At 56.0% G+C, this 12,500-nt stretch overlaps 1 protein-coding gene across 1 annotated transcript; it reads right to left on the reverse strand.

The window, feature by feature from the left end:
- Positions 1-5,694: 5,694 nt before the first annotated feature.
- On the reverse strand, positions 5,695-8,651 carry EN2 (engrailed homeobox 2). The gene is made up of 2 exons (XM_057416464.1): positions 7,863-8,651; positions 5,695-6,028 (listed from the first exon to the last, which is right to left on the reverse strand). The coding sequence occupies exons 1-2, from the start codon at positions 8,395-8,397 to the stop codon at positions 5,712-5,714; spliced, it is 852 nt and encodes a 283-aa protein (XP_057272447.1). The 5' UTR covers positions 8,398-8,651; the 3' UTR covers positions 5,695-5,711.
- Between the last annotated feature and the right edge of the window lie 3,849 nt (positions 8,652-12,500).

The raw sequence follows: 12,500 nt of genomic DNA on the forward strand, positions 1-12,500 counted from the left end.
GTCCTAGAGGAGCACTGGTGCGCCCAGGGGACAACGGGGAGGAAGCGGCGGGAGGGAAGCCGAGAAGCTGGCGTCAGCCCTGTGCAAACCTAGCGAGTCGGAAGAAATTTGGCCCGGGGACTTGGGAGGGTGAAGGCGAGAGGAGGCGTCCCGGGACTCCCGGGGAAAGGAGAGGCTCGCACAGAGCCGGTGCTGCCGCGGAGCGGGTGGGCCGGCCGCCTCCACCAGCACCACCCCCCCCCCCTTCCCCCGGCTATGGGCCAGGCTTTGGGAAAAACCTTTAGGAGGAGAAACTATCTTTCATTCCCTCTTTCCCCATGAAATTACAGGGCGGGTGCAAGCGGCAGCAGACACCCCACCCCCCCCCCCCCCCCCCGGCCCGGGCTGAACCGGGCGTCCCTTCGTGTCCATCCTAAGGCAGCGGTACCAGAGGGCTGCTAGGGACACGGGTCACGGGGCCCTTCCCCCTCAGCTCTCCTGCTATAAGAACCGAAGGGGGAGAGGGCTGTCAACTCCCCCCCGGCAGGGGAAGCCCCGGAGACACGCAGGGAGTGGGCTGCCCCCCCGCTCACGTCGGTTCCCACGCACGGCCCCGCGGCAGAGGCGGATCATACCGACGCGTGTGTGCCCGTGTCTCTTCTTTTCTTCTTCTTTTTTTTAAGACGTTAAAATGTGTCAAACGCCAAATTTAAATTTCTTTCCAGGTCGAGGAGACGGTGGGGCGAGAGGAAATGCGGGTGGGAAATGTGGGCAGGGAGGGATGGGCAGCAGGCAGGGACGGACTGCAGGCAGGGGCTGCCGGCTGGCTCCTGGCGTGGGTCTCTGTGGAGCTGCCTGCTCCGGCTTCTCCTCCTGCCCAGGCTCCTTCAGGCCGCTTATTCCCGAAGCTGGGGCTGGGCTCTGGCCGGCAGTATTGCCTGAGTTTGCTAGGGCTCCCAAATATGCTACAGACCAGGCTGAGGATGGTCTAGCGCTGCGTTTAGCTGCAAGGCTGCCGTGGGTGTGCGGCTGGGGGAAGCCTAGGACATGGATCTCCCCATCCCAGCGCCCCAGAGCCCCTCTCCGCTCTCAGGGACCATCCCGACAGCCTGCAAAATAAACCCAGGACTGCCTTCAGCTCCCCAAACGTGTCTCAGTGCGTTTCCGCCGGAGCCCCGGCTGCTACGGAGCATCCCCAGGGCTGTCCCAGCCCAAACCTCTTCCCCCGTACCCTCCTCCATCCCTGCTCCCGTCCCTGGCTGCTTCGGCCCCATCCACGCGGGAACCGGCAGGAATCCTGCCCCGAGCCCCCGGTTACAGCCCATGCCCGGAGCTACCGGCTTCGGCTTCATTTGTTTGTCTGTTTGTTTTTAAGGCAACCCGAATTTTTTTATAAAATCGAGTCGTGGCCCTTTGAAACAAATTGTTATTAACCTTCCCCCTCTGAGCGTTTCATAATCACAGATGTTAGTTTGGAGATGATATCCAAACATCCCAGGGGTACTTTTGATAGCTGCATGGGCGGGGATTGAATGTGGAGGTCGGATATTAAATCAGCGGGATACAGAATTACTTCTTTTTTTTTCCACAAACCCGAGCTAGCTAAACAGTTTCTACTCTAACTCCGATATGCATTTCACAATAAATGGCGCGGGCATTTGCATACATAGTGCCTGGGTATGGATTTGTACATAGCCTGTGCGATATACCGCGTTAACAGACAGGGGAGCGGAGGAACACCTTCACTAAACCTTAGTGCTCAGAGGCTTATTGACCACACTTACTGGGGAAAATTACACTTAATTAATTACACGGAGGGGCTTTTTGGTCCGGAAGGGTGCAGATATGTTTCTGCTCGGCCGTCGAATACTTCCCTGGGTTGGCTGGGGGGTAATTTTGTTTTATTTTTTAATGGGATTCCGCAGCTCTGGCTGGAGGGGAAGGAGCCTGCAGAAAGCTGCCTGCCAGGAAAAAAATCCTGCCAAGCGGTGGGTGACTTCAGGGCCAGCCCTGCCCCGGCTTTGGGCGGGGGCTTTGGGGGAGCTTCGGGGCTTGGGTGATTTGGGGTTCTGGGTTTGCCTTTCCGAAAGAAGAAACGAGATAGCCCCCAGCCCGGCTGCTGCAGCTCGGTGGTGCTGCTTTGCTCACATCGCAAGAGGCGCTTGTGCGGCTCCTCTTTCGGTTAAATTGATTTTAAATTTTAAATGGACGAGGGCTAATTTCACCGTGCTGTACTTCCCGAGCCGGCGGGGAGCCGCAGCCCGGGCGTGAGAGCGCAGCCTGGGCGCTGCGCCGGAGCCAAAGCGACTCCAAACGAGGCGAGAGGAGCAGCCGAGCCCCGGGCCTCTTCCTGTGGAAGCTTTGCCCCGAGAACCACCGGAGGCAGGTGAGGAGTGTGGCCCCGGTGAGCCATTCCCTGCTCCCAGCTGAAGGCACCGCTCTACAACGGCAAACATTTTGTATTCTAGTCTGGATAAAATCTAGCGAGCAGCGAGATCTTTTCTGCCCTTGTTCCTGAGACTGAACTAACTTAGAGCAGTTTCCCTACTCTTTTTATTAGGTTTTTTTTTAACCTAAAGCTAAATGCATCTTCCTGCTAGTGTCACACATCTGTTTTCTCTTCCCAGTGCTTCTTGCAGGCCGGGGGAGGACAAGGGGAAACCACACACTGAGGAGCAGTCAGAATTTCCCCGTTGCAGGGTTAGTGACTTCTTAAAAAAGAATCTTAGAATCAACTGACCCGCCGGTGTGTAACACACACACGGTACCGGTTTGTCCCACCGGAAAAGGGGAGCTGGTTTTAAATCCAGATTTAAAACTCCTCTTTAGTGCCCACCACCCCCGATTTTCTCCCTCGGGAGACCTGCCTCCATTAGTGGAGGTGGACAAAACCTAATAATGATAACATAAAAATAATCTCCTCAAAGGTATGTTAACCAGAAACGCTGGAAAAACAAAGCCTGCTTTGAGAAACGAACCAGGGAGTGTCCCTCGTTGCCGGTCCCCACTTCCCCAAGCAGGTGAAGCCCACGGTGCACTGTCCCAACATCATCCCTGCTCCCGCAGAATTGTGTTCCTTGCAGAATATATTCCAAAGCAGCAGCTTTAAATAAACAAAATAACATTTTAATCCCCCCACCTTCTCTTTTCCCTGCGGCAGGAGCTGGCCCTGTGGGTGCAGCTCTGCCCCTCTCTCCCGCTCCTCCTGCCTGCGGAAAAAGGGCTGAACTATTTCAGAGCTCCTGTGCCCTATGTTGCAGCAGTTTTATTTTTGTCCAGCCCATCCTAAAACCGTGGTACTGTCATTTCCCGGGGATGCCAAGTATTTTACAGGGTACTTGGTTTCCTAGCGTGGCACCGGCGATCATCACCTCTCCTCCAGGGCTCCAGGTTTCTGCGTTTAACAAGCAGAGGTTTCCCAAACGCAGCCTGCCAGAGCATCACACCACCGGGCATTTAAAGTCTTGAGAAGGTGAAACCTGTTGACAGTACATGAGATTCAAGAGATACTTTTTTTCCGTGTTCAGGTCCTTTTTAATACGAGCAGTGGCTCGGGGTTGAGCTCAGTGGAAGGGGGCGGTTGCCCTCTCGTTCAACTAGAACTGAATCCCCCAAAGTTTCTTCATTAAGTCAAAAGGCTGATGAAACGCTTGGCTGCAAAATCACCTCTCCTAAACCGCCACGGAATTTCAACCCCCCTGTAAAAAGCTGAAACTACGAGATGCTTCCAGCTCCAGTGCTCACAAATGCAACCTACACGCTATATAAAAACACATGGATATATAGTCCCAAAGAGCGCTACTCCATTGCGATGTCTGAGTAACACAGTCTCTATTTTGTAATAAAGTGGGTTATTTTGGGGTTTGAGTTTGTTTTGTGGTTGTTTTTTATTATTATTATTTAATGCAGTCCTCGAGAATCGAAACACAGAAAATGCAGTGAGAATGTTCACAACGTTGAGAGCACAGTTGTAAATAGAAACATTCATATTTCATCCCATTATAAATATTTGATACTGCAGTTGTAAAATGCACATGGTTTATAAACTGGAGAGAAGAAGGGGGGGGGGGAATCCTCTTTGCTTCCTTGCTAAAAGGCAATGTCATTTAATCCTGGCTCCCAAGCAGCTGAGGGTTATTCACAGAATTTAAAATTACAGATTTTATTTATAGTTGGATTATTTCCTAATTTTTTAAGTGTATACTACTATGTACAATGTGTGTCTATTACAGCTGCAAAATAAAGAGGTTTTAAGGCAAAGCTAGAAGTTTCCCCCCCCAAACCAGCACCCCACGCACACTCATACCCACGCAGGACACAACTTCCTCCCACCCCCCTCGGGCCGTGGGGAGGGGGACACCCCGCTCCGGGAGAAACAACGGGTTAAACGCAGCACAGAGTATAGAAGCCCCCTAAAAACACCGACTGCGATGAGGTGTCTCGTGGGGAGGAGGGCGTGGAGAGAAACACCCGCCTCCACGGCGAAATGAAGCGTCGCGCTGGCGGGGACCGCGCCGTGGAATGGGAATAGGGAGAGAGGGAAGGGAAAAGGAAAAATGTGACTATAGTTTGGGAGCAGGGCAAAACGTTCCTAAACACTTCGGGAAGGTGATAACGGAGAGGAACCAGGTCTCATCCCGTGGCCGTCCCCCGCGGAGGGGAAACGGGGTCGGGAGCCGGGTCCCATCCTGATCCCGATTCCACTCTGCGGGGGGCGGCCTCGGGTTAGAGCTGCATTCCGGAGCGGCTCCCGCTTTTAGGAGATGTGGGTTCTAAAATTTTCCCTTTCCCAAACTTTTCCTGGAAGTGAGGGTGTAAATAAGGGATACTAACCTCATCCCTGCATCCCGCATCCACACCCTCCCGTGGGTCTCGCTGGGGAGGAGGAGAGAGTAGGGGCTCAGGGAAGGACCCCGGACAAGTTTCAAGATGGTGCTTTGAGATTTCTTTCCCTATCGTTACTGATATATAATTTTCTTCTTTTTAAATTAAATTCCGCATATCTATTCCCAAAGCCAGCCCCAGACTCACACATCCCAGAAATAAAAAAAAAAAAAAAAGGAAAAAGAAAAAAAAAAAAAAAGGAAAAGAGGAAGGGTGATAAAAAAAAGGGTAAAACTCATAGAACAAATAGGATAACTATTTATTCGGTTCACAGTCGTGTGAAATGCAGCAATAAAAATCTTTGGACTTCAGCAAAAGTTGTTTTTAATTCTTTTTTTTTTTGAATTTCAAAAAACAGTGTCCAATGTCCATTAAAACTGCGCTTAAGTCTATAAAAATGCAACTTAAGCATTAAAAAAAAAAAATCATAAAGATAGCGTCTAAAATCTCCATACAAGCCAGAGAAAAACAAAACCAATGAAACCAAAGCAAAACAAACCACCAACCAGCCCAAATCCCCAAAACCAAAACCAACCAAAAAAAAAAAAAAGGAAAAAAATAAGCAAAAAAATATTTTATAATCAGATATCTTGGATTTTTACACCACCTTACCTGTAAATTATATATACATACAATATTGCAGAATTATATCTAATACTCAATATTTTCACTATTAATGCTGGTATAATCTTTATACACTGGCCCTTACGCTTCTTTTTATTTTTTGTTTTTTAATTAAATTATTGCATTGTATAAACTTTGACTGCAAACGTGTCCCCCCCCCCCCCCCCCCCCCCCCCCCAGCCTCCCTGTTCCCTCCCTCGCCCCCCATCCCCCTTTCCCCTTGGCTATTCACTGTCCGACTTGCCGTCTTTCGCCGTGGTGGAGTGGTTGTAGAGCCCCTGGGCCATGAGGTGCACTGCCAGGGAGTTCTTGCTGCCCGTCGCCTTCTTGATCTTGGCTCGTTTATTCTGGAACCAGATTTTAATCTGGGACTCGTTAAGCCCGAGCTCTTGGGCCAGGCTTTGCCGCCGTTGCTCTGTCAGGTACCGGTTCGTCTGGAACTCGGCCTTGAGTCTCTGCAGCTGCTCGGCGGTGAAGGCGGTGCGCGGCCGCTTGTCCTCCTTGTTGGGGTTCTTCTTCTTTGGTTTGCGGGACCGGGGACCTACGACCGGGAGAGACGAGAACCACCGACACCGCCACGCTCCGCTGCGGGCGGCCCCACGCCACACACCATCCCGCGGGGATGGGCGGGGAGAGGGGGGGTCACTCCGCTCTCCGACACCCCCCCCCCACAGCCCCTAAGAAAGAATTAGACCCCACCGACATCCCCCCCCCAATAAAACCAAATCCTGCTTTGCGCCCTTGCTGCCGGGGGATGCTCGGGAGGCAGCGGGAATGGAGCCTCAGCCCATGGTAACCTCAGCCGGTAGCGGCCGCTCCCTCTGCACCCCAAAAATATCTACACGCCTTTCTTTCATACCGGGGTGCCCGGCAAGTGGAGCCTGCAGCAGAGACAGCGTCAAGGAGTCATATTTTACTCTCTGAGCAGATTATTTATATATATACTTATATATATTTTAAGGAATCCTCTTTTTTTTAAATTTATTTATTTTAGTAAATCCTTTTCTTCCTTTTTTAAGGATTTTTTTTTTAAGGAAACCTCTTTATTTTTATCTTCCTTTCTTTTTATTTATTTGGTGGGTGGCGATTAAATAAAAAATAATGGAAATCAGACGCCTGTTTACATTGCGAGGAGAAACCCGCCGCTTTGCTGCAGTGCCCATATGGCGCTGCACGGCCCGATCCGAATCGCCGGGATTATTCTCGGGAATATTATTCTCGGCAGCACAAGGAGCCTTTTCTGCCCGGGCCGAGCCATTGTGAGGATGTATGTTAATTAAATATTAACAAAGGAGAGCACTGGAGAACAATGGAGTAAATTCCAATTCAACCCTGAATATTACCTCTGAGGAAGAGTTTGGTTTCAGATTTTACGAACTAATTTTCAACTCGTTTTAAAATCCCTCCTCCGGCTGCCCGGCTCTCCGGGTGAAAATCCCAGCTCGCTGCTTTTGTAAGGGAAAACCTCGTATTTATTTATTTTCTTTTATCCCTGGGAGCAGCTCTTCCCATGCCTTTCCCAATGGTTTCTACTTCTTTTTAACGAGGGTTTTAGCAGTCTGCCGGGGCCAGCGCTGTTCCGGCAGCAGAAGGACATTTTACCCCCTGGCTTTTTGTTTTTAATTGTTTCCTCCCCCAGTGTTTTATCGATAATTTCAGGAGGTTCTGCCCAAGCCCTTTGCCAAGAGACGGACCCTGCCAAAGAAGTTCCCCGGCTCTTGGAAATGTCCCCCGGCCCCTACAGAGCTCATCTGCAGCACATGGAGGGAAATTAAAGAAAGAAACGAAACGGCGGCGCTCCGAGGCCTCCTTCGGAGAAATAAACCATCGCGGGTTGCTTTTGGCTAACACAAAAATACAAATAGATCAAAGAGAGGCCTGTGGAAATCCATGCTCCCTCCCCAGAACACAGAGCGGGGGTATTTTCCTGAGCGGCAGCTGGCCGGGAGGCTGAGCTGGGAGCCCAAACCCAGTGGTTTGTGGCTTTTTTTTCCCCTTCCCTCTTTGATAAACCCCGGCAGTTGGTGGGAAATGCCCCGAGCTCGGCGGCCCCAGCTCCTCCGCGGAGGCGGGGAGGGAACGAGGGAGGGCAGGGATACCCCGCTCCCACTCGTCGCCCCTGTTCCGCACATCCCCAGGCACCCCTTCTTCATCTCCCCTCTTTTGAGGGTCCTTTTAAGCACACACCACTCCCCAGCATAAAAAGAGGAAGGAAAAAAAAAAGGAGGAAGACAGAAGGAGCGGGAAAAGGGGAGCGGGGTTTGCTCCTGCTGCCCTCCCGGCCCTACGGTTGGTCGGAGGCAGCCGGAGCCCGGGGAGGGAAGCCGGGAACAGGGAGCCGGGAGCTGATCGGCAGACTGGCGGGGAGCGCTTACCTGAGGAGGGCCGGTCCGAGTACCGCGTGCAGTACACCCAGGCGGGCCAGAGCATGGGCTGGTTCCCGGCGTTGGAGCTGGCCTGGGAGCTGTCCGAGTCCGAGCTCACCGACAGGTCGCCGCCGCTCAGCCCCCGCGCTTTCAGGGCCGCCTCCAGCGCCGCGGGGTCCCCCCCCTTCTTGGCGGCGCCGTGCAGGGCCAGCCCGGCGGGGCCTCCCTCCCCCCTGCCCGGCGAGCCCGCCCCGCCGCCGGGGAGCGGAGCCCCGGGGGCCGGCGCCGCGGCGGGGCTGCGGCGGCTTTCCGCGCCGGGCCGGCGGGGCTCTCCTCCGGGGCCGCCCGCTTCCTTCCTCCGCCCGAACTCGGGCCGCAGGATGTTGTCGATGAAGAAGTTGGTGATGCGGTGCGGGTGCGGGTGTGGAGGGTCGCCGGGGGGGAGCAGCAGCCCTCGCCTCCCTCCGCCGCCGGGCTCCGCGTCGCCGCCGGACTCCTGCGGCTCGGCCGCCTCCTCCCGGGGGCTCCGGCCGCCCTCCTCCATGCTGCTGGCCGGTCCCGCCGACGGCTCCGCCGCCCGCCCCGCCGCCGGCCGGGCTGCTGCCTGGAGCGTTTTGTCGGTGCTGCTGCAGTAGGTTGTTCTTTATTTTAATCTTTTTTGTTTGTTTGTTTGTTTTAATATATATATGTATATATATATGTACACGCACGCACAGGTGTCTATTTGCTTTCGCTTCTCCTGGCCGCGCCCGGCATTCAAAATCCAGAGTTTGCAAAAAAAAAAAAATTTGAATAGCAATAAAAAAGAAAAAAAAACACAACAATTGGAGCGAAGCAAACCCAGGAGACCCCCAAGCCAGCAGCCGAGCCTCCACCAGTTCCAACTTGGCCAAAAATAAAAACACACAGGCTCCGGTCCTCCCGCCCGCCGCTCGCCGCCTCCTGCCGCCGCTCAGCCGCTCGGTCCCGCGGCGCGCTGCCGCCTTCTTCCCCGGCCACCGCCGCCGCCGCCGCGCCTCATCCGAGGAGGAAAATATTATTATTAATAATAATAATAGTGACCGGGGGTGCGATGGACGGGGGGTGCTAAAGCGATAAAAAGAAGCCGAGGTCCGGTGCCGGGGCGGGCTGGAGGCGGGCTCTCAGCAGCCGGTGGTGTCCCGCGGAGGGCAGGGCGGTGAGCGGCGCCCCGCGGGGCTCCGGCCGGCAGCGCCTCGCCCCGCGCCGCCCCGCGCCGCCCCGCGCCCGCACATGCGGGGGCCGCCGCGGGTGGGGGGCGTCCCGCCCTGCCGCCCGCCCGCCCTGCTCCGCGCCGCCGCAGCCGCCGCAGCCGCCGCCGCGCCCGGACACTTCCAGTCCGGATTGTTGTCCTTTAGGTTTTAACGGGGCCCCCGCCGGTGACGTCGCCGGCCCGGGCACTTCGACACGTGCCTCGGGCCAATGATAAAGCGGGCATGCGCACACGTGGTGCGCGGGGCTCCGGTAAGTGACAGCGCACACGCCCCTCCCCCCTCCCCGAGCCGGGCCCGGCCGCAGCGGGGATGCGCGGGGGGCAGCGGAGAGGGGGGAGCCCCGCCGCGGGGTGCACAGAGCCCCCCCCTTCAGTACCCTCCACCGCTGGATTATCGGGGTTTAATTGCCTTTCTGTCTACGGGGGGGGGGGGGGGGGGGGGGCGACGGCGACATCCCATAATTCCTCGCTGAAATGCATAAATAATATTAAGCGAGCGGCGGCGATACAAAGAGGGTCGGGAGGTTGGGGAGGGGGCACGGGGGATACAGGGCCCGGCCCGGTGCCTGCGGGCTGCCCGAAGCGTCCCCTCCCCGCGGCGCGGTTCGGCTTCCGCAGCGGCGGTAATTGACTCGTCCTTCCCGCAGCCGGACAGGAGGCTTTGATCTCCAGAAAAGCCGTGCTTTCCCCCCCCCCCAAGCCTCCTGCCCGTCACCCTCCAGACCCCCCCACATCCCCGCTTCTTGGGGACGGGGAAGCTGCCGGTGCTGTTTTGCCTTTTGTCTTTAAGAGAACCCTCCTCCAGGAATAAAATTAGGGACCAAAGTACGGGTGGATGGCCGAAGGGATGTGGGGCTGAGCTGCCTGGGGTGCCCGGATTCTCCGCGGGGCCCGCAGGGAGGGAGACGAGGAGGCGGGAGGGGGGTCCTACCCCCGCAGCCACCCGTTATCACTGCTCGGGGCCCCGACGGGGCGCACGGTGAGGTGCTGCACGGCCCGCGGAGGGCCGGTCAGGGGCGGCTCCGCTCCGGTGGCCGCAGCACTCTGAGCCCTGTTTTTCCCCGCTAAGTGACACTTTTATTTGGAAGAGGCTTCCCTGCGGTGACATGGACCTCTCCCGCCTTGATGGAAAGCGACAGCGAGTCCTTCCTCTCCTTTTCTTCTTTTTCACCTTCTTCTCCTTCTTTTCTGATTCTTCTTTTCCTTTTCCGTTTCCTTCCTCTTTACTCTTCCATTTTAATTTTATTTTAAATGTATTCCTCCCTTTCCTTTGTATTTCGTAGCCGGTCGGGTCCATCAGCGAAGACCAGCGCTACCTGATCCAAAGTTGTTTTGCTCAAACAAGCACCTAGAGGTTAATTTCTTCAAGCGCCCCATGAAAAGCGATTAGCCTGTCTCCCAAGAAGTATTTTCTAATTACTTGGAAGCTCTCGCTTTGCTACTACCCCATAATTAAACGTGTTCAAGGTGCTGCACTTCAAATATTTCGCTCCCGGGCGGACCGGTGTTACCGATAAAAACTTCAGACCTCTGGGAACCCCGCGGTACCTGCCCGCTCTGCCGGTACCTCGTCACCCTTCCCATTCGTTATCCCTCTCCTTGGGGGGGATATGTGGACCCCGCATAGGACAAGGAGGAGAATTCCGGAGACAAACTCCAAAGCAGGAGATAAACAAAGCTGTACAAAATAATTACTGCATCTGCTTGTCCTCTGACAATAATCCAGCACCTCAGGTATGCAGAGGTAGCGGAGGGGGATCGGGGGGTGATCTGATACCTAACCGAGGAAACCTGAAAGATCTTTATATATATATATTCCCTCTTTCCCAGGGTTATTTTTATCTGGGAGCCCAATCTCTGCAGAAACATTCCCCAGCAGCACGTTTTCTCGCCGGTCTGCGGGCGCCCCGCCAACGGCATCGCAGCGTGAGGGGGCTTTTCCCCGGGAACCACTGCGGGTCACCGGGAGAGGTGGCTTGAAAACGGGGATTTGGCTTCGTTTGCTTCTTTGCTTTGCCCTCCCCTCGCAGCCCTGGTGCGCGCAAAAGTCACCTCGCAGCTCCCCAGCCAGGCATTTTTTTCTCTACACTCCACGCGTGGTTTCACCGAGGCTCACCCATTGAAAATACGTTTATTTTCCCTCCTGCAAGCAGGCGAGTGTGCGGGAACAGCCCCCCGCATTCCCGGGCAGCCCCCTGCTCAGTTCTTTTGTCATCGAGAAGTTTAAAAGCGAGATGACAACCTGGGAGGGAGGGCGGGAGCGGCCGGCCGACCCCTGCCCGCAGCGGGCAGGCTCCGGGGCCGGTCCTGCCGCTCCTCCTGGCAAACACTCCTTCCTTCCAGCTTTTCTCCATAGTCGGAAAAAGCAACAAACCCCTAGGTACTGGGAAGCCAAAATGCCCAAGGCAGTGGGGGAAGCCCAGGGAGGGTTTGCATCCCCCATGTTCTTCCAGCGCGGGGATGGCTGCCTGCAAAACGTTGGCATCCACTGTATTTCGCCGGATTTTCAGCAGTTACCCTCCTTTTTCAGCCACCCGCTGCCTGTACAGCCGGGGGATGGCTGCCCGCCGGGCACAGCCAGAGCACCCGACGCATCCCTCTCGTTTACACCCGGCATGGGCTTGATTTCCAAGTGATGCCTTTTTAAGGCAGCTTTGGCAGGGCTTTGGAGCCGGCAGCTGAGGACGGAGGCGAAGGAGAGGTCGCCGCTTGCCGCTGCCCTCCACCGAGGCTGGCCGTGCCGATGGCCGAGTGCCAGGCGCTGCCGGGCAGAGACCCGGCTCAGCCTTGCAGGGGTACCGTACCAATTCTGGGAAGGGAGAACCCAGCAGTGACCCCTTCCCAGCCCCTGCCAGGCTCTCCCTGGCCGGGAGAGCTCAGCCATCACTACTGCGTTTCCCCAGTGCCGCCGGGTTTCCATCACACAGCCGACAACCAAATCAAATAAACCCCCCATAACCCACCCATATTTTCCCAATTCCCGGCGGCAGCGAGGGCGCTTTGAGCCTTCCCCCCCCCAACCCCCTCCCCCCCCCCCCCCCCCAGGAGCCTGTCGTCGGGCCTGCTGTGCCCATCCACTTCAGGCGGGAAGGTATTCCCGTCCACGGGAGTGAAAGGCCGGGCTGGGAATGGCGGGTTCCACTTTCTTGCAGGATCGTGGAGATTTTGTGACCGTCTCTTGGGGAGGGCACAGCCTCCCCGGACGGGGCTCCCCTCTTGGGGCGCCGGGATGCTCAGGAGGGAAGAGAGGCGGTGCAGTGTAAGGGTCCTCACGGCCACGGCTGCCGTCTGCAGCGCGGAGTGGCGGGGGAAAACTCACCCCCCGCTCCCACGGGTGGGGTGTGAGAGCCGGCCCCCGCCTCGCCCTGCCCCTGGCCCTGCCCTGCCTCTGTCCTATCCCTGGCCCTGTTCTTGTC

The sequence above is a fragment of the Pezoporus wallicus genome, unplaced genomic scaffold, assembly GCF_028554395.1.
Source record: "Pezoporus wallicus isolate ANWC-B61680 ecotype Strahan unplaced genomic scaffold, APGP_CSIRO_Pwel_v1 contig_3847, whole genome shotgun sequence".
NCBI lineage: Eukaryota > Metazoa > Chordata > Aves > Psittaciformes > Psittacidae > Pezoporus > Pezoporus wallicus.

Excerpts from the sequence above, each read along its gene's own strand:
- EN2 (XM_057416464.1), bottom strand. The coding sequence starts at position 8,397 with ATGGAGGAGGGCGGCCGGAGCCCCCGGGAGGAGGCGGCCGAGCCGCAG. Across the intron at positions 6,029-7,862 it reads CTCGGACCGGCCCTCCTCAG|GTCCCCGGTCCCGCAAACCA; the intron begins GTAAGCGCTCCC and ends TCCCGGTCGTAG.